This window comes from Onychostoma macrolepis, chromosome 01 (genome assembly GCF_012432095.1).
Source record: "Onychostoma macrolepis isolate SWU-2019 chromosome 01, ASM1243209v1, whole genome shotgun sequence".
Classification (NCBI taxonomy): Eukaryota; Metazoa; Chordata; class Actinopteri; order Cypriniformes; family Cyprinidae; genus Onychostoma; species Onychostoma macrolepis.
The window spans coordinates 43845155-43868530 of NC_081155.1; the positions used below are offsets into that span (position 1 = coordinate 43845155).

The 23376-nt window shown below is 33.1% G+C and overlaps 1 protein-coding gene across 1 annotated transcript in view; it reads right to left on the bottom strand.

Annotated features, from left to right (window-relative positions):
- Positions 1 to 5398: 5398 nt before the first annotated feature.
- Positions 5399 to 23376, bottom strand: part of gpc6a (glypican 6a) — a 228894-nt gene continuing 210916 nt past the window's right edge. The window contains exons 8-10 of the mRNA XM_058789995.1: positions 16515 to 16645; positions 11792 to 11967; positions 5399 to 9907 (exon numbers count right to left, since the gene is read on the bottom strand). Of these exons, the coding sequence (XP_058645978.1) occupies positions 9708 to 9907; positions 11792 to 11967; positions 16515 to 16645 (507 nt within the window). The 3' untranslated portion in view covers positions 5399 to 9707. The remainder of the gene's footprint in view (positions 9908 to 11791; positions 11968 to 16514; positions 16646 to 23376) is intronic.

The window sequence follows — 23376 nt, forward strand, 5'->3', positions numbered from 1 at the left end:
AATGGAAAAGTGCAGGTTGGAGATCCTGCTAAAAAGAAAGAAAATCATTTTGAACGTCACAAGTACATGATAGAATCACTTTTGGGAGCAATATTCCCTTAAGGATATCTCACTTCGGAAAATAGCTCATCATAATGTCTTCAATTGCTATTCGAGTAGCACTTTCCGAAACAAGAGCGCCTCTCAATTCACAGTCAAAGCTGGTTCCTGCATACATATTCAGGCCTTCATTCACAGGATGATGATAGCTTTTTGCCATTGAAAAGCTAAACTTTCTCTCCAAAAAAGTTGGATCTTGCATAAAGAATATGCATAACAGCCAGTCATTAAGCCACCTTGGAAGCATAGTAGCATGTGTGTACCTGCATTCAGAGAGAAAGTGACTGCTATAGTCATTCTGAGTCCTTAAGCTTTCATTTAAAAGTGCAGTTTCTTTGTATCCGACGAGAAAATATTGATAGATGATGAAAAACTTCAATTAAACTGATGTAAAAAGACTCAAATGCAACCGAGTTCCTCCCAAGGTTTCCACCTCATCTACTCTAGTTTATTTCTTTCTTTTTCTTGTCGTCTTTAGCTTTAGCTTCTACATCATACATCAAAGATCTGCAAAAAACAATCAAATACACTCTCAGAAATAAAGATACAAAAGCTGTCACTGAGGCGGTACCTTTTCAAAAGGTACACTTTTGTGCCTATTAGGTTCAAATATATACACTTCAAGTACTAATATGTACCTTTAAAGTACCAAAATGGACCCTTTAGGTACAAACATTGCCCCGGTGACAGCTTTTGTACCTTTATTTCTGAGAGTGTGTCAACATTAATTAATGCACCAACATGAACTTGACCATTTTTTTTTAGAAAGGTCAATCAAAGAAATCAATCAAAATCTGTTTGTTAATAAATGTTGTGAAAATATATTGTTCAATTTCAGTTCGTGCCTGTGGCAAATTATATGTTTGCTTTATAAGAGGCAAATAATGCAAAGCCCATATGATAATATAAGCTTTGAAACTCAAAGAAATGGAAAGACTGCCTCTTACTCATTATTACTTAATATTTTGCTCATATAATAAGTTATCAGAAATAATAAGCATAATAGTGTAAGAATATTTAGTTTAGTTTAGTTTACAAGGTTCACCAATGTTTATTTTATTTTAAAAATTTAGCCTATATTTTGTGCGTCAGTATTTTGTGCTTTTTATTCATTAATATTTTACTTTTTTCTTTTCTTTTCTTTTCTTTTCATAAATAATGTAATTTGTGGGTTGCTGTGACATTTTATAGTGTTTTTTTATTGTGAATATATAGTGAAGTAAAAAGTAACTATAAGTAAAAGTTTTTTTTTTGTTGTTGAATCAAAAATGATTACTTTATTTTAAATATTTCAAATACAATGCCACTACATCAGATGATTCCTCTGCTAGTCTTCCACTGGTTTTGGCTTTTTGCTTTTTGCAAATGATAAAATTTGAATCTCTTTCAAATCAGCCTGACCTCCACCTTGTTTTTCATGTACGATAAAACAAGGCCACATTTATGTGGAACAATCTTCCAGTGGGGAAGCGTCCGTATTTAGATTCCCCTCTCTAACTTATTTTTGAAATTCATTAGCCTGCATGTGGAATCGAGAACCCATTTAGTTTGTAAACTCTAATGGGACTGGAAAATTGAAAACTCAGATTTAATTTTATTATGCGTTCCTTATTTCCATGGGAATTACTGCGTCTCCAATATCCCTGTGCTATTAGCTGTAAGTCAAAGGCCATTCCCAATTAGTCTAGAAATGAAGGGTATTATGAAAGCGCACATTCACTTTGTACATTCTGACCTTAATATCCTTAATATTGTGCCCTTCCCTTTTTACCGCCCACTATCTCTTAAATAAATGAAGTCGGCATATAAATGAACTGGAATGGGGTCTGTTTTTTTTTTTTTAAAAAAGGAAAGGCAGTCTTGGCACGCCATACATGTTAAACCCGGAAAATCACTGAGGGAAAGCAGATTGCAGTCAGAAACACACTGGGAATCATCAAACGAGTGTAAAGCTCCAACGAGTTGCCAAGTATCTGTAACTCCTGATTAAGTCATAGTTATGTTGCCTTACAGCAGCAGCATAATGCATGGCATTCTACAAGCAATTTATTTTAATGTCTAACAGCATTTTTGCTGTCAAGAGGGATATTGACTTTCTGTAGACATTATTTCTGTTTTAAAACCAAGCAATCTGCCTACCTACCTACATAGATGCCTATGTAGGGAGTACAGTGCAGTTGACAAGGGTTTGGATGAAAGCTTATGTGTTCAGAATTTTATTACAAGAGCAAAATATTCAGATTCATTTGAGGGGTCTGTTAAAAAAAGGAAATTATGTCATCAATATTTCATAACGGGGTGTTCCAGCGTAATGCTCAGTATAATTCAACTGGAACTCCAATTTATTGTATCAAATATTCAGATCATCTCTGGCACCTGATGATTTTTATGACCCGTGAGGTCATTAGCCGAGCCGTGTGCTGTGAAATAATGAGATGCGGGCGACGGGGTCACAGAGTCACTGGCTTTAGTTTCATTTAACTTCACTTTGAGTTCAATGTTAAAACTCCAAAAAAGGGACCTAATTAGTGATCATTTTGACATTTTCCTTTTACTATGCACAAATGTATTTTCAATAAAAAGTAAAAAAAAAAAAAAAATTATATATATATATTTGAAGTTACGCTTTTAGAGTTTTAAAAATGTTCTGGCTTATCGTTTATCGTTTATCATCATATAATAAGTATTGTTTTTTTTGTTGTTTTTTTTGGAATTGTACCAATTATTATGAGGTTTTGGGTGATTTTTTCCCCCGTGTTTTATGTATTTACAGTTATATAAAAGTATTTATATAACTGTAAAATATTTTTTTTTACATCTATTAAAATTGTCCCATCAGTTGTTTAGTTTTCATTCATGTTTACTGTTAGTTTTAACTTTTCAGTGTTTTTGAATGTAGTTTTATCCTTTTAATTTATATCGATTTTATTTTAGTTTTAGTATTTCTGGACTGATAATCCAAAAGCCGATGCATTAACAATCTAACAGTCTAATTTATATTATTATTATTATTGTTTTAAATGTTTGAAATACATTGTGTATTTAAGTATATAAATGTTGCTTGACTATCTAATCTAGAAGTTGTTGACATTACATCAACTTTTTAATTTAATAATTTCAGATTTTATTTCTTATTTTATAAATTTTACTATACAAAATATTACAGTTTTAAATAATCATCACATGTATTTTATTATGGTCCCATCAGTTTACTTCAGTATTTATGTTCACTGTTAGTTTGAGGTTTTTCAGCATTGTTGAATTTAGTTTTATTCTCATTCTGGGGTTTATTGTGCACTTTTTATTTAAGCAACATTTTTATTTATTTATTTATTTATTTTTATATTTGATAAATGTTATGTGGTAAACAATCACAGTTTTTATTTTTTAATATAATTTTCTATGTCTATTTTTAAAGTGTCCCATGAGTTTAGTTTAGTTTAGTATTAATTAATGTCCACTGTTACTTTTCCAGTGTTCTAATTTAGTTTCGTTTTTTTTTTCTTTTCTTTTTTTTCTTTTCTTTTAGATTTCATTTTAGTTTTCGTATGCCACAGTTAATGCACTGATCAGCATGTCCAATGAGTTTCAATGTTTGAAAATGTTATAATACATTGTGACATTACATGAAGGAAAAAAAAAATCACTTTTAGGCCATTTAGTATAAACTACTTATATTAATACTTATGTAAATTTTTCACTTTGATATTTTGAGTTTTTGATTAAAGTATGGAGAAGATGTTTAGCACTATTGATTGTATATATTAGCACTATTAATATTGCAACTATTACTTGTCTATATATTAGAACTATTAACTGTATATATATATTTTTTTAAAAACCTGTTTGTTATGTCATCATTACAGTGATTAGTGTTTTTTAAAGTTTTTGAAATGTTTTTGGTTTTTATTAGGCCTACTGTATGTTTATTACTGTATTGTTTTGGTGGATCCAAAGGTAAAAAAGGTAAAAAAAAAAAAAATCATTATTACAGTGTAATAAGTCTGATTTGACGCAGACATATTTTTGATGGGTTTTGTAAGAAGCTGGTGTCACAAGCATTCTCCTACACAATTGAATACAAAAATATGTGTTGTGAGAGCAGCTTCAATATAAGATGATCCCTTCTTGAGCCCAAAACACTAGAAAATCATAAGTGAGAATTGGAAAATATCCAATGGCAGATGCTCATATGAAGCAGATCTAAAAAAAAAAAAAAATAAAAAAAAAAATAAATAAAAAACACATAATTCCTACATAACTTAAAATGCTGTAGTTTAAAGATCATTTACAAACTGCTGGGAATTATTTTAAGTGTCTATTGTCAAATTAATCATCTGAAATTTAGTTTTCTGACTTGGGTATTGAGTTAACCAAAGCAAAACATTTGTTCAGACTAATTAACTGTATTCAGCAGCATCTACTGTAGGAACAAGTCAATCAAATGTTCCCACAAAGAACATGCATATGCAAAATGCATGTTTTATAATTACTTACAGCTAAGGTAATGTGCATAAATGCATCAATTTGTGCCTGTGCACATAAATCGAATCTGAACTAAATTTGCAGTTGAAGGTTTGTCCTAATGTTTACTTCATATCAACAAAGGCCTTTGCTTTCCTGTAAATTTGTTTTGGGAGAAATGGTTCATTAAAACATGAATAGATGGTTACAGCAGCATTTCCCGAATCTGCAGTGCTGCAGCACAAATATATATATTTATATTTTAGCAGAGTTGTGAATTGTGTGCAATGAGAGAGAAAGACTGGGTGCTGCAAAATAATATACTGAAAATATGTGTTGTTCTCACTGACTGCACATAAAAAAACAAACATAAAATGTTGTCTAATCTGCAGCCAAATGGGGGAGCTCTTTCTAATGAATCAATCGATTCGATTTATTTGGGTCAGGTGACTAACTCATTCACCGAACCTTAATTTGATCATATTTTATGATCCCATCATGCAGTTTTTAACATGCAATTTCATTCAGATTGCCCATTAAACCATAAACACCTCTTATGCTTGTAATTATTCCTTAAAGCCTGATTGATTTTCTTTCCTTCACTAAATTTGATTGCATCAGCGTTTCCATTAAAATCTGTTTTGATCTGCAGAATGAATGCCTGAGTAATGATGCATGCTTAAATAAACGTTGCATGAGTGTAACCAGCATATCTCTAATGGATGATTGACTTCATTTCATACATGCATGTGATAAAAGCTTACATGCACACACATAAAATGACAACCAATGTTTTTTTTGTTTTTATATATATATAAAATGTTTATTTGCACCCCTTCATTACTTGTCAGTATATAAGAGAGAGTAACAAAATCCAAATATGCAATCCATTTAGTACTTTTTTTTTCTTTAAAAAAAAAAGAAAAGAAACAAACTGTAAGGCATGTCTGCTTGCACGACATAAACGTCGCATTAAAACTTCACCTATAGTAGCTCAAAGCAGCGTGCTTCAGTAGGAACAACGTTCACTTTCACACAACAATCTTCGCAAAGTGTTTCAAACATGTATTTGACATGGCTTGTACTTGTTTACATGTAAACGTTATTCTTTTTTTTTCTTGTTTCGTCACTCATATAAAGATCTAAATGTGGAACTCAATTTCAAAGTGCAATGTGGAAAAAGAAAGCAAAACTATAGAAACAGATTCACTCTGAGTGCTTGGATCTCGTTTGTATCCATCAAACACATTACAACATGAAAAATAAATCCCATTTGACGGATGGACGGCTTAAGTCTTCGCATCCTCCGAGACCAATAAAATAGGCAATACCGTTGAATCGATATCATCTCCACACAAAAGAGAAAAGCCAAATACATTCAGACCACAAGTAGAAACACGCAAGCTATTAGGAAAAGTTTTACATGACATGCTTCGTCTTCAGATTCTGACTGGAGCGCACAAGAAAGGAGGGCAATGGAAGAGAAAACAGAAAAAAAACGTGCGTTTTTGCGCTAACTTGTCCCTTCGTGATCTATATAGCAACTAGCCTTTTTGAGACCCTCAACCACTTTTGACTTCCTTGAAGTAAAGTTAGCATCTGATGAGCATTCACGAATTATACCTTCTAGAAATCATTATGTTTGTTTTTTATTCTTTTTCTGCATTTGCATCTGCATTTCAACACAAAATTACCTACTGTATTTTACTTCCATTATGTTTATTTTAAGTGAGAGAAAACAAACAAACAAAAAAACAAACAAACATGATTTTAAAGTTAATTTAACCCTCATGTTGTGTTTTTGGCATGGTGTATTATTTTTTTTACCTACTTGTTGAACTTGTGGTGTTCCTGGTCAAAAATGACTAGCCTACATTTTTTTTTTTTTTTTTTAATTAATTGAATTTAATTTTAGAATTATTATAAATATGGCATTTGGCAAAGTATTACAGTTTAGAATTTTTAATATAATTTTAAATTCTTTTTTTTTCTATTAGTCTAGTTTTCAAAAGTGTTCACTATTAGTGTTAGCGTTCTCAGTGTTTTCTGTTTTTTCTACGTATTTTAAAGGTTGCTTGACTATGAAATGTGAAAATAGATGTAAAAATGTTAAAAATTCAAGACATAATGCTTTATACCAAATTAGCATATATATATATATATATATATAAATGTTGCTTAAGGAAAAACATTTGCAATGTTAAGGTGTAAAATTAAAATGTTAAATTAAGGTGTAATTTTAGCAATATTCACTCAAAAGCTGAGGTGCACAAGTTTAGATCAATGAAGCCAGCAACCAAACAACTCCAAAAAGAAATACAAAACCTGTGCTAATTGAAAAAAAAAAACACGCTGACAAAAAGATTGAATCTAAGATTTGGTGATAATATAGCACAATGACAGATTTACAAGCAATTTTGAAAAGGCTGGTCATTTTTGACCACGAACACCAAACTGGCTAAAGGACTTTCAGCACAGCACAAGGGCTAGGAAGATGTTACAGTGAACAGGGTTCAAAATCTGACTTCATGTTGACTTTAAGACACAGCTATGTGTTTGACCTTTCCTCAACGCGCCCTCTCTCTTGGCTCACTGAATTTCTCATTTCCAAAACCCACCGAGGTGCTTTCTGAGCCTTTCTGTGAAGACAAAAGTACCCAGGCATGAGCAAAAAGCACACCGTCTTCTGCTACCTGTCCTGCCTTCAAAACCAGATGCAGTGGAGCATCACCGGACTCTCTCACATTTCATTTTCAAAGCTGTTTGTGTGTCTATATTCCACACGCCACCCGTCCTCACTGATGCTTCAATTCAACCTTCACGCATCTATGAGAAGAGGACATTAGAGGATCTTTTAGCATCTTTGCATTTCAATGATGACAAGAGCATGATGTTTTAGCAGGCGGCTTTGAACACAAAGCACAGCTTTACGGTTCTGGATGAATGCACGGCGTCCTTCCATAAACCACAAGTTGTTTGGAGAGGCTGTCATAAAACGATACATTAACACATGCCAGCATTCATAACGGGAGGTCTGAGCCATTAAACTGGTAATTCTGTCAGTTTGTTCAATGTGTAAATCGGATTTGAATTGCACTGGATTGGGAACATTCATAACTACAGATACAAGTCAAACCAAGAAAGTGCCCTTGTAATATTCATAGCGACTCAAACTCATTGGGCCTCGTTCGTGAAACATAAGCAGAACAATGTAAATCTTTTATAAAAAATGTCGAATGCAATTTAAATTGAATTTATTCACCCAAAAATTAAAGATGTAGATGAGTTTGTATCTTCATCAGATTTGGATAAATGTTGCACTCCATCACCAATGGATCCTCTGCAGTGAATGGGTGCCGTCAGAATGAGAGTAATCCACACCACTCCAGTCCATCAGTTAACATCTTGAGAAGAGAAAAGCTATGTACCAGGGAAAAAGTCCATCTCCTGTTGTCTCTCACATCAAAATCCACACACATATTTGTTTACAACTGTTTTGCACGGTTTTCTCTTGTTAACAGTGCTTGATTTGTGCATATTTCCTTCCCGATTCAGACGAGACAACGTTTTCATTGGAGGAAGCATTTTATTTTGTATTTTAGCTGGAAGCAACAATTTAAGGTTAGAAACGTCTTGATGGATTTGTTTCTTACAAACACTCAGCTTTTGGCTTCTCAAAACGTTAACTGATGGACTGGAGTGGTGTGGATTATTGTGATGTTTTTATCAGCTGTAGGGACTCTCATTCTGACGGCACCCATTCACTGCAGAGCATCCACAGGTGAGCAAGTGATGGAATGCTACATTTCTCCAAATCTGTCTAAAATGCAAATTCAAAGAAACATTTCACATGTTGCAAAATATAGAATAAAATAGACGTCTTATATATTTAATATTTACGCACAAATTGAATCTGCTTTAGTTTCATAAATGAGGCCTGTTGTTTCACGACAAAATAATTTTGTAAATGTAAATGTTTATACATGAAACGATGATATGGTGAGCTACATATAAAGACTGAAAAATGAAAAAGCTGTTGATAAGTAAACGAGGGTTGTGCATATACATAATCGATTACAATGAGTATATAAATGAGCGTAAGGAACATGAATCAGTTGGGTTTAACACTGGCTTTTCAATAGAAACACTATCCCAAATCAGAATGACATACAGGGCAAAGGAAATCAATTTCTTTTAAAATAGCCTGTATCAGGTACATCCAAAAAGAAAATATTTGTTAAATAAATTAACGGGTTTGCACTGAAAAGAGCAAAAAACATCATTCTTTGCGAGAGCTATTTTGTTAGATATGCGCTTTTGAATAAAAGTTGCTAACTGGTAAAGCCAAAATATATAATTATATTAGAAATATAAATAAATCTTTCTCTGTAAGAAAACATTTTTTAACTAAAACCTTTATATATTAAGATATGGATCATTAATTCTGAATTAAGCAGGAGCAGCCCTCGGTAAAACTCGACCTTCACGCTCACCATCTGAAGTCCTATAAAATGACCTTAAATCGCCATCAGCCTTGCAAAATAACAACAAAAACACTTCAACAAAAGAAAAAGAAAAAATGTAAGTCAAAACACATTGTGTGAAAATCACAGTTAAAAACATTTACTCATGACCTCCCCATGCATTCTCACAGTGGTACATAAACAAGTTGATTTATATAGATTTTTATTCTTACTTTTTTCTTTATAACGTCTGCTTTTTAATCGCACAATGATCTCGGGAGGGGCGAAACACTAAAAAAAAAAAGCGTATTTTGTTGTCTCATTTTATGCAGTATAAAAGGAAAACAAAAATAGATTTTCATATTTTCCCATTCTTTCCCGAAAAAGTAAAGCGATCCCATTTGCACGGCGACCACTTTTCATCCGAAAAGTTTGCTTTTCTTTTAACTTCATTTAGAAATGAGAGCAGTTGGCTTCTGATTGCACCAAGCATTCTTTGGAACAAGCAGGATGCAAAGGTTTCCTCTTCACGTCTAGCTAGCTAGCTTGCTCTCCTTTTTTCATGGGCTTTTTCTTGCTATTTTTTTGGAAAACGTCCGGTCCAGTTAGGGAAAGGCTAACAGCGCGAGCGACGCTGCGTCTGTCTTAAGCGTCCGTGTGGCTGCGTGCCGCCTACTGCCATTATCTCCACCGCAGCAGCAGCCATGTGAGGGCCGTTACAGCGGATAGTAACCGCAGAGAAGGCATCTGCTGAGGGCCCGCCGCGTCTGCTGGTGGCTGAGGGTCGCTTTTGTCTGCTTCCAGCATCGGCGGCTCCGTATGGACCACTTCCGGCTCTGTGGTGAAGCCGCTTCCGCTGCCCGAGCCGCTCTCCTCATCACCTGCCGTAGAGAAACACACGAGTCAATGTGCAAAGAAATGCACAGAAATAGCATGCACCAGCTATCTGCATCTTTATATAGTCCATTTTTAATTGTTAATTTGTAAATTTGTGTATTTTCTATTATTGTTATATTTTATAGTAGATTTTTTTCTATTATAGATTTATATTTTAAATTACAAAGATATGTAATGTGTTAAAGACACTTAATGTGTGTTTATAAAGGGTGTGGTAACTACATTTTAATTTCTCTATATTTGATCTATATATTATCAAATGGTACATTTTATATTGTAATTTCAATTTATTTTACTGTTTTTTTTGTTTGTTTGTTAAATTGTATATTTTTGCATCTTATTTTATGCATTATATTTTTTAATATTTAAAAGGCTCCATATCTACGCATATTATATATTTTTTTTGCTTTATTATATTAAGTTAATATTATATTTTAATGTAATAATGTGTTTTAATGTATGTTTATAAAGGGCTTAGTAATTGCATTTTGTATTATTCACATATTATCAACTGCTAAAATGTATTTTGTATTTTCAATTTATTTTGAATGCTTTTACTAATATTTTGTTATTATTAAATCATATTTATTTATTTCTTGGTATATTTGCATTGATTCATTGATTTCTGAATTGATTTACTGATTTCTTGAACGATTATTAGTTGGTCCCTACATAGGTTTAGAGTTTCTCCCGATCAACTCAAACCCCAGCAAACATAAATGGCACCGGAGGACGTGAATATTCCTGGACCCGACCCGCCATTATCATAATTCAGCTTCCTGTTGGTGTGAGTTTGTGACAGATGAGGGATCTCATTTCACTGACTCTGGCAGAGGGTCTAGACGGCGTGTGACGCTTTCTGACGCCGTCGAATGATTAATTGAGCCGGCGGGCGACCGTTTGAGGGATGAGCTGGCCTCTTTACAGGGAATAACACATGCTGGAGAGCTTTTGCATCAGAGAAGGCTGTAAATGTGCATGTCAGTTTGGGCTTATTTTTATCTGTGCAATCGAATCTATTTTCATCTATGCATTATACCTTTAAAAAAAGTCAGATCTAAAGTAGGTCGAAACCAAAATAAGTGTCAATAACAGAGCATGGTGCATGACTTAAATACTAATATGTCTCCTTAAGAACAGAGCGGTGCATTCAGAGAGATGAGCTTGCTGACTTTTTCACCTTTGAGTTATTTGTGTACCTCAATATTGCACTGAAAAGTAAACAAACTCCTATATAGGCTGTGAATTTTCCAACTTACAAAATCGAACATACAGTAACTGGGAAGTTACTGTATATATTTTATAACTTCTTATTTTAACATTTTGTAAGCCATAATGCTTGCAATGCCAATTTGATTCACAGGGTTTGATTCACACGCTGAATTAATTGCATTTATAATTTCTGTCTCAAAACACAATGTAAGTTGCTTTGGATAAAAGCCAAATGCATATATGTAGATGTTTGTATTCATGGCGGCATCTCATGTCTGTATTTTTCCTTGTGTGACTGTTATCAGGATGAAAAAAAAAAAAAAAACTTAATATGTGTTTACAAACAGATTAATGACTGCAATTTTAATACATTTTTAATTATTCATATATTATCAATTGCCGTTTTAAAAAATATATATTTTCAGTTTATATTTAATGTTTTTTGATAATAAATTAAAAATATATATATTTGTATTTATTCCATGATTTAAATGAATTCTTGAATAAAAAAAAAATTAGATGGAAAATTAGAATCATATATATATGCTTTGTCTTTGTGAAAAAAAAAAATGTATATAATGGAAATATTTTACTGATATTTTTGAAACTTTTAGGCTTTTTTTAGAAACTTTTTTTCCTTTAAGGAAGCAACTCACTGGAGTCCTGGAAGTAGACGTCTTTGCCGTTGTAGGCGTTTCGCAGCTTGTTGGTCATCACTCTCAGGGTCATGATCTGCTGTCTGATGAAGGTGTCCGGTCTCGTGATGTCCACTTCCACCTCAGGGTTATTGAGCTGGTTCGTGAGGCCATCTTTTACAACTTCAGGGAAATATCTGGAAATCAACAGCCAAACATTTGGTGGGAATATTTTATTCGCAGGCTTTCACAGTCGGGGTTCAACAAACACATAAATGATTCACTTTTTTGAATCTGTGATTTGATACAATCTATATTTGATTACCAATCTTAACAAGCGAGTCAAGGGATTCGCAAATGCAAATGCATTTATGTACAAAAACGTAATAAATTAAACAAAAATCATAATTTATGCAAACACATTCATGCAAAAACTTTTTTTCTCCAGCCGATTATAATGAAACCTTAATATTTTGCTGCATTTCTTATGGTCACATGATGAAGTGGTACTGTTGTTGACTCAAGCATGACCCCATCAGGAGCAACTTCAGCAGGATCAGCACCTCTCACATTCACATTAACATTAACATGCCCTGCAGCTCTACATTGTGTGCAGAATGATTTCATTTGCAATATTCCCTTGCACCGCGTGCATCAGAAGTCAGCGTTTTTGCGTTGTCCTGCGCTGTAGAACACAAGAATAATGGCAGGCTGCAAGCTGCACTTTCACCTATAGTGTGAAAATCACCTTGGTTGAAAAGGTGCAAACATTACCAGATCTGCATTTCTTGAAGGAAATGTTGTGCTTGCAAGACAGCTAAAACACTTTTAATAAGTTAGCATGTATTATAAAACATATTTCTGGTACATGCAGATTATCTCACAAAAGGGCATTAGGGTGATCTCATATAATTATTATTATTATTTAATTATTTATTTTTAAATTTTGTGTAATTACTTGCACTACTCGTCCAGGAAAAGACAAAATATATTATATATATATATATATATATATATATATATATATATATATATATATATATATATTATTATTATTATTATTATTTATTTATTTTTTAAATGTCAACCGTTTTCCTGGTTAAATAAAATTAACAAAATAAAAATAAAACACACTTTAGCAGATTATATTCTTAAGTAGTTGCAAAAAAGGCAATACATATGGGATGAATAAATATGCAAATTTTGTAAATAAATCATCTTGCAAATTGGATTATTAATGGATCATCAGTCTAACAATGATATTCTCAATCTTTAATGTTTTTTTTAATTTTATTTTTTTACATTTATTTCAATGTTAATTTAAATACATTTATTTGAATTAATTGAATATTATAATTTCCAAGCAACCACTTTCTAAATAATAAACAAACAAATAAATACATAAATAGGTAGGTAGTTAGGTAGGTAACTGTGATGAAGGTCAACATGAAAAATTATAGTCAAACTTATTTATATACTATACATTTATTTGAATTTATTGAACATTATAATTCCAAACACTATTCAAACAGTTTCTTTGCAAAATACAATTAACAAGTAACTGTGATGAAGTTTAAAATAATAAAATATAGTAAAATTATTTTATTTAAAAGCATGTATTTAAATGTATTAAATATAATAAATCCAAACACTATGCAACCAGTTTTTGCCTAAAATTAATTAAAAGGGTAACTGTAGTGGTTTAAAATTGAAAATTGTAGTCAAAATTAATTTATTTTAATACATTTATATGAATATCATTGAATATTTATGAACATTATAAATCCAAAAAATATGGAACCAGTTTCTGTCTAAAAAAAAAGCAAAAGTAACCGTAATAAAGTTTAATGAGAAATAGTCAAATGAATTGTTGAAATTATTGATTATAAATCCAAACAACCAGTTTCTGCCTAAAATAAAATAAAGTGATAAATGTGAATGTGATGAATGTGAACAGTGATGAATTTTAAAGCAAGAAATTATAGTCACAATTATCTTTTTGAATGATCTACACAATGAAGTCTGTAGAATCTGTGATCCGCACTGAATTGATTGCATATACCATGTTTGCCTTTGCTAAATTTCTGCCTCTTTATCTGAACCCTGTGAGTCAGTATAAACACATGTTGCAGCATTATGCATGCAACAAACTCTATTGAGATCTAATCTCCTAATAAGCACTTTAGCAAGAGGTAATTGTTTGTGCCTAATTAATATTTCAGGTGGTGCTTTGTGGAAAAAATAAATTAAACTTGTTGAATGCTCCCAGGTTGCGGCATCGTAAATGTGCTCCTATTCAAATGCAATCCGTGTGGTTTTTAAGCAGTAATTAGCCAATAATGAGACCGGTGTACTCCGTGGATCTGACAAATATATATATATAAAAAATCACATGTATTCCAGCTCCACCAAGTCTTATCATTTGTGTTAATTTGTCTTTTAGGTGCTCTAAAAAAACCTCTCTTCACACAGTACGGGTCATTTACATGATGAGGCCGCTTGGAAAGAAAATGAAACACATCTTATATTGCACCATCTGCTGATATTATCACTTGTGGAGGACTGCAAAGCGGATGGGTTTTCTGCCAAGCCGTCTGGCTTATTGTCAAAGGCGGGCAGACGGAGTGACAGACATCATGGCGTGTTCATGAGAACTGAGATGAACTGAAGAGATGAACTACTGTAAAACCACAGGCCTGTCAATCCATCCAAAGCCTTTTATTGCTTTTTATTCCATATATATCTGTCGCTAATGTAACAAGCAAACTGCTGTCTTTGGGCATTTCATTGTCTCACATAGTATTTTCTAAGTCTTGCAGCATTTAAAAAAAAAAAAAAAATTAATTGCATTGATAGCTTGTCACAGTGTACTTGTTCCAAAACAAGTCAAGACAAAGAAGAACTTATTAAAAGGCTGTTTTTAAACACAAAGTGGTAGGGTACAATGGGGTTAAAGGCCCACCTTAAGAAAAAAATGTGATATTCACTGCGCCTAAAATGTATAATTGCAGAAAAATATATACGTTGTATTGAACATTAATGGAGCAACAGATTTTGTGTGAAAATAAATCATTCAAGTTGTTTATTTTGTTTAAAAATCTTATAAATGTATGAGGTGGCAAGAGGGGCCTTTTACCCCACGCACGGGGCACACGGTATTGATACAAATACTTCGGCTAAAATAATGTTTTAAAAAAAAAAAAAAAAAAAATGTCAAAGTTAATACATGTTCAAAACAATCACTTTAACAAAGTTTGTACTATTTTTTGCTTATTTTGAAAAATAAAATAATTAATTTTTGTTCAATAAATATACTGTCATTAAAATATGTTACTATAAAAATATATTTTAAAATACAGAAACAAAATCATTTTAATAAGTAAAGATTCTGAAAGCATTGAAGTAGATCAAATAATAATTTAATATATATTTACAGTAGTAAAAAATATATTTTTAAATTTTTTTATATGATATTATTAATATCATTGTTTTAAATATGATGGTTTCATTCTAAACATGGTGATTATCTCTAATATGGACACCCAACATAATATATGATATTCACCATCTGAATCTAATCATGTCATGTCAACAAATGGAAAAGTCAGCCATCTATTAATTATCATGTTAATTACTGTGCGCCTTTAGCCCCAACAGCAGGGGCGCTTTTTTACCCCAAATACCATACTTTTACATATTCTTCCGTTATTTAAAAACTGTTGCTCTAATTATCTTAAACAAAACTGAAAATCATAAAGAAGACCTTTGTCTCAAAATATATGCATTAATTTTAGCGATTCTAATTTGCTACTTAAATTTACAACATTTAAAAAAACATCAAATATTAGATCAAGTAAGCACAGAATCAACTTTGTGCTGTTGCGCGCGATCGCGTCAAATATCAGATAAATATACACGTGCATCTTGAAAAGCGGATGTTTTGGAAAGTGCTAAACCACATTTTTGTGACATCAAGTGGTTTTGATTAAAATAATATCAAAGGCGATTTTTACCCCATTGTACCCTATAGTTGTTTATGAATGCAACATCTCAACTTCACATATATTAATATTAATAATTAATTTAATAATGAATAATTATTTAATAATTATTAATAATTAATACAGAAACATTCAAAGGTGTGGGGTTGGTGAGGTTGACAGATTGATTGATTGATTGATTTATGAAACAAGTCTCTTCCTCTCACCAAGGCTGGATATTTTATTTAATAAAAAATTAATTAATTAATCAAATAACATTAAAATAGTAATTGTATTTTTACAATTTAAAATGTTCTCTTTTAGATTTGTTTTTAAATGTAATTTACTCCAAAGAAGAAAAAAAAAATTGTACGAATTGAATTGAATTGAATTTTGAATTGAATTGAATTTTGAATTGAATTGAATTGAATTTGGAATTGAATTGAATTGAATTGAATTGAATTGAATTTTTAATATTTTATACCACCAGTGGATAATACAACATTTGCACAGTATTCAATTGAGTTCAAGTCAAACTGATTCTATTTATTTATTTGTTTATTTATTTATTTATTCATGGTTGGTTGGTTAACACAATATATGCTTTTTTTGGACAGACAGCAACCTTCTATTGTGCCAAAAGCGTGTTTTGTATTTTCCTATGACCTATTATCGTTAAAACAATTACCGTGGAAGGTGTCATTGAAACACAACAATCTGCAATGCGACTCAAGGGAATCTGTGTCTGAAGGTGACCGTCGTACCTTCCCTTTGTGTGACTGTTCCAGCACTGCTCTTCATCTGGGTCAGTCACTTCGTCCTCTACACAGATGCTGTCTGGCAGCGACGACCAGAATTTCTTCGACTCCTTCAGTTTCTCCTTAATGTCGATCACCTGGAATCACGCACAGAAAGTCAGTTTAGCATATGCAAGACGACTAAAATACACCAAGAGAATGAAGATTTAGGCACATTTTGAACCGAGGGATGGATTGAGTCTGGATTATTATAAAGAAGGTGGAAGATGAGGCCAACAATTTGCATGGAAATCTCATTCCGTTCACTTTTTCAGTTTTAACACTGTTAGATAATTCATTGGGGACCAGGTGCAAGTCTAATCCTCCACTAAGCTGTTCTGGTATTTTTTGTACCAACCAGAAGGACGGATTTTCTCAAAATGACTGAACGGGATCGCTGGAATCTCTTCTCAACCCACCATGGCATAGTGAGAGGTTTAGAAATTGGACTTATTTGCAGGCATTATGCCAAGATTTATCTGTAAAAATTGCTTATAAATGTCTAGTCCATTGTTAGACGCGTTACTGGTTGTCTGTTTCACTCATAACATGCCTTATTAAATGGTGCTGTTCTTCAACTCTGTAGACATCCACAATATTTCTACTATTTAATGGCTAGCAGTGCTTGCTTCACTATTACTATTACCTACAAATTGGGATAACGATTTCGACAACCAACAAAATATAACTATACAACAGTTAGTTGCAACTTTTGTATCACATTGGAGTCTTTTCAGCAACTCTTTCTGTGAGTTACATCATTGCACCAGTTGGTGGCAAGTAACCATATTTGAGTGCGTCAGTGATTCATTCATTCAACTGATTTGCTGAAAAACACAATCAAAACTATGACCTGTCTTTTTTTAGTGTGTCGTTGAATCATTCACTCAACCAATTTGTTTAAAACATTAGTTAATTATGGAACAAAGCAGGTCAATTAACATCTTGTAAAAGCAAAAGATGCATGTTTGTAAGAAACAAATCCATCATTAAGACATATTTATTGTCAAACTATTCACTCAACCAATTTTTGTTTAAAACATTGATTCATTAGAGAATAAAGCAGGTAAGTGACTGACTGAAGCATTCACTAAACTGATTCGTTACGAAAACAGATTTGTACAGGACCAAAATAGCCGGCTGCCTTTTTGAGTGACTCACTGAATCATTCATTCAATTGATTCATTCAAAGCACTGATTCATTCAGGAACAAAGCATGCAAGTGTCTAACTGAAGCATTCATTTAACCGATGACCTGAAGCATCCATGAACACGGATTCACTGGGCTAAAACAACTGGGTTTCATTATGAGCGAGTCATTGAATCGTTCATTCAGTCGATTCATTCAAAGCACTGATTTATTCAGGAGCAAAGCAGGAACTAAAGCATTTTTGAGCATGGATTTACTCAGGGACAAAACAAATGGCTGTCTTTACAAGTGAGTCGTCGAATCTAAAAAATGCTCAAATCATTTCATTTTCCTTGGTGGAGCAAGAATCAAAACTAACTGGCAATATTGTGTCAGAACTAAGTTATTCAACTTATTGTTTACTGATCTTCTGTATAGTACAAATGCTCTTGCTTATGTTGAATTGCTTGAATAATACAATTTGTTTCATAACTGCAACTTTTGTGCTAAGACAGAAACAATTCTTCAAATTATGTGGCTTAATGAAGAGACTATGCCATTACATAAGTGATTTTTGATTTTTCCCAGATGGACTATTAAACAAACTAATACCAAATAAAATAAAAATAAAATAAAACAAATAAAATAAAAATAAAACTGGCATGCATAGCATCATGGCACAAGTTTTTCACAGAAGAGAACCGCTTCAGTGTTGTTAGAGAAGTCTATCAGAGTTTAATAGATTCCTTTAAAAGATTCCCATTAAGGGTTTAGTAGATAATATACTTGTATATTCCCCTTTGTATAAGGTGTACCTTATAGGTCAAAGTAAAATGGCCCCAGACGGTCTTCACTCAACCAAAGGTGTACTCTATTATTTATCTGCATTATACTCTTACTGCCTTTTGTGCAAGAGAAAATTAGCTCGTGCCGAGACATTACAGCGAGTCATCGATAAAATCTCGCCTTCTCGCCATCACCAGATCTGAGCCCAGAGCCTCAGACGTGTGCAGATTGATTTTATTAATGAAGTGCACCGCACTCCAGAAAGCAAACAGATTGATGCTTATCAGTGCAGGGTTCTGACTGATCTGATGGGAGATACTGTATATGCTACACAAATCGTAGGAAATATTGAAAGCCTTCTCATGTGACTCATGTCAGGGGTTAAGCCCAATTCTCCACTGATTTAGCACTCTATAAAAATCCCAGAATGATGAGAATGTTTTTAAAATTTTATAGTTATCATTTATGTTTGTTTCTTAATCAGAACAGATTTTGAGAAACGTAGCATTGCATGACTTGTTCACCAATGGATCCAGTGAATGGGTGCCGTCAGAATGAGGGTCCAAACAGCTGATAAAAACATCACAATAATCCACATCACTCACTCATGTCTTGTGAAGCCAAAAGCTGCATGTTTGTAAGAAACAAATCCATCATTAAGACGTTTCTCTTAATGACTTCAAACCATTGCTAAAATATGAGTCCTCTATCTATAATGTTGTTTTCTCCAGTGAAAAAGTCATATGGTCTGAATCAGGAGAGAAATCTGCACAGATCAAGCCCCATTTACAAGCCAAAACAGCTCTAAACAAATATGTGTGTGAATTTTGATGTGAGAGACAACAGGAGATGGACTTTTTCACTGGAAGAAGCGTTTTTATGGATTATGGACTCATATTCAAAAAATTATTAATGATGGGTTTGTTCATTCTAAACACGTAGCTTTTCACTTCACAATACATTAATTGCTGGACTGGAGTGGTGTGGAGTACTTGTGGATTATTGTGATGTTTCTATTAGATGTTTGGACTCTCATTCTGATGGCACCCATTCACTGCAGAGGATCCATTGGTGAGCAAGTGATGGAATGATACATTTCTCAAAATTAAGAAACAAACTCATTTATATCTTAGACGGCCTGAGGGTGAGTAAATATTCAGCAAATTTTCATTTTTGGGTGAACTAGATATACATGTTTTTATTTCTCAAGTAAATTGATCTTGAATACTTATATTTTTATTGGAAAATAAGATGAAAATACTGGAAGGAAATGGTTTTACTTCATTATAGGGAGGAATTTGCTGCTGTATTTTTGAATTATGTTGAATGCAGCTTACGTTGAATCCTTGACTTGGGGTTGTTTTTTGAGTTATTTTCTGATATTAGACATGTATGAGCACCAGAGCCCTGGAAGAATCATTACGCAATTCGCCATAAATACCTCAAGCAAAGTGACATTAATTCTTGTTGGCACAGGAAACCTGTACACATCCTGTATGTGTCATCATATGAGTATATTAGGTTTCTGACAAATAATAATGATATAATGGGATTAAAAGGTGCCGGATGTCACGTTCTGCAGAAATAAGCTGCGCTAAACGATGCCGAGGTTATCTGCCCAAGTCAACAGCAACAGCCAGAGGCACGACATTAAAGAATGTGTATTGACGGCGTGTCAGAGTTGGAGACCGCTTTGCCCTTTTTGAAGTGCTAATCTGTGAGCACGGGCTGCAGAGATCTGGAGCGCTTTCACACCGAGCTTTTGGTTAGCATTCATAAGCTGTTAGGCTGGATGCTGATATTAACACCTTAGCATGGATGCTTTAGGAGGGTGTCGAGATAAACACACAACAGCGGAATGTACAGAAAAGGCGGCTGAGATGATGTTTTTTTTTGTTAGATACAGTACGTAAGGGATTTAGATGAACCTTATGTAACAAATAAAGTCAAGTCAACAGCAAGTTATAAAAAAGGAATTAAAATGACAGAATGGACTCTTCTCACGAATCATTTCTGATTTTACAGTAATAAACATATTTTGTAGTAAAAATAAGTAAATACGATGACAACTATTTTTTTTAACAAAATTACAAAAAAATTCTTATGAATATTTTGCTTTTATAGTAATACTTAAACATATTTTGTAATAAAAATAAATAAAAAGAAAAATGATAAAAACTGAAAAAGAAATAAAATAAATGACAAATCATTTTACAGTAATCATTAAAACATTTTGTAATAAAAATAAAAAATTGTACCAAAATATATACGTAAATGTTACTTACAATATTTCACACAAACTGTAAATTAAATTTCTGGGCCTCACGCATAAAGGACAACTGAAATTAAATTTCTGTTTAAATGAGTTGGATTCTCATACAAACAAATTCTGTGCAAATTACATCAAACATTTTAATGCTTAGCTAATTGCATAACCTGTCAAAAAGACCCGTTCACACCAAGACAATAACTATAACAATAACTATATTGTGCACCAACGCACAATATTGTTCTGTTTATTATTACAACATGCTGCACTTTTGTCGCCTGTCGCTTTAAATGCTCTAGCTCTTTAAAGCAATTTAAAGAATGGATTCTGATTGGCTGTCAATGTTTTAATTATTAATCAGCTGGAAAAAAATCATGATTCCAAAGATATTGTTCCTCTGTGCCTTTATCATATGAACTCTGCTATGCTTTTACATTCAGATCTACTTTTAAAACTATATCATTATAATTATTGTCATTGGTGCGAAAAGCATTTTACATAGATTGTTCGTAAAACTTTCTTACATAAATTGTTGCACTCTGCGTGAGCTGCATTGTTTTAGAGTTGTGCTAATCAGTCGTAAAACCATAAATTGACATTGCGTAAATCGTTTGTAGTTTTGCAACTATGTTTCCGTAAATTCTTGCAATACTTTATTGCATCCATCCAGTTTCGATTCATGCATAAATTTACACAGATATTTGTTCTGCTCATGCTTCGTCAATACATGCAACTATATATTTTTTATTTGCATGTGCCCAGAACAAAATCAAACAAAGCATTTTGATTTGCACAACAGATTAGAGAAAACAAACAAACAAACAAACAAATTAAAAAAAAACTACTATTCAGCAGCTTCCTTTTTGCAAGACGTTGCATAACTGAGGCAAAGGTGAGAAAAATGCTTTTCATTCACGCAAACATTTCTTTCTAGCAAGACCACTAGATGCTGCTGCACCTCTGAGAGAGAGCGAGCAAGCAAGCGAGAGAGAGCGATATAGAAAGACTCCCCAGACAGCAGAGAGCGTGCCAAGAGCACGCATATAAATAAATAAACCAACTCATGTTTCAAAGGTGTATTAAAATACATGCTGTGTATTAAGAGAAGCCTTATGTTAGCGGTAAGTGAGTGGCTGTATATTGGGCAAGCGTTGCGCGCTGGGACAGGCTGCGGATCGTCTAACCGTTTGGCCACACAGATCATTAGCACACAGGCCTGCCAGAAGGGATGAGTTAAGGGCAGAACTGCTATTCGCTTGGGCCTCATTGCTCAACACTCGTCTGAGCTCGACAACAGCCAGACAGCAGAGTCCGAGCGCTGGGCATCATTCCCTACATGTGCCACGGCTCCACACGTGGGTTCCCAGCAAATCTGTAGCTCCTCGATGACGTGATGTTCTGGGCTAAAGCATTAGAGAGGTTTAAAGAAATACTTCAAAGCCTAAAATAAAAAAAACTGTCATCTTTTATTCATCCACATGTCATTCTAAACCCTTATGCTTTTATTTCTTATTATGTGGAAAAAAATCAAGTCATACAGGTTTGGAATGTCTTGAGGGTGAGTGAATGTATTTGCAGTCAAAAAGTGGGAAAAGACAGTGTAATATTCAGTCGTAGCACTCATTTAGAAAACATTTCTGTAACAGTCTAGAAAACAACAACAGCTGAGACGTCATTGTGTTATCCGTGGAAAAGCATCCTTATTTTCAGTGAATGTGTAGCTGTAATTACTGCGCCAGTTCAAAAACACTCCAAAATATGGCGGTATCTATTCAGAGCAGAGGAAAAAGCCATACATTGATTCATTTTCCATTTAATATAGTGTAATTAATTCAACTACAAGTCTGTTCTTTGCTAAATCAAAATTAGCTGGTATGGTAGAGTAAGCTAAAACTTTTTTTTTACCATGGTAAACAAAGCAGAACGACCAAAACCCATGGTAAAAAAACAAACAAAAAAAACCCCTATTATTCGGCCTCCAGTGGTTTATCGCATCTATACAATGAAAATGTGATTAAATACAGAACTGTTTAAACAAATAAATAGTTTTATTAACAATACAACAACAGTGGATTGTGAAAAAATATGCTATCTGGTGCATTTAATGATATAATTCAACATGTTTGCTATTTTTCTGTAATTATAATTTTGATTTGAGATAATTATTCGAGATGATCAATCGATAATTCTGTACGTTTACACAATCATTTTTAATTAATAAATTATTTTATTTTTATGCTTTTCATAATAACAATATCAAATCTTCAGTGTATTTATTTTTTGGAGCTCTGGCTATATAACTTAAATTGGTGCACATTTGCCGTTTTATGTTTTTGAACATATGTCATAAGAATAGAGGGTCAGAACTGTCTGTTTTATATCAAATGGATATAAATGTGCCTGTAACAGCAGTTTAGCCTCTGGACTCCTTTTCACTTAAAATAGGAGGAAATGTTTGGTGGGTACAATCCATCATAGTGGTACTAAATGTGCTCGGCACCATTTAGACCTGATAGTTCTCCAGCTCACTGGGGAATACAAGCAGGACCCATCATTGCTGGCCAGGTCTACATGCGACTTTCAACCTTCAAAATTCCCCTGCAACTGCCCTCTATTAGAAAGTTTAGGAGATGACATGTCCCAAT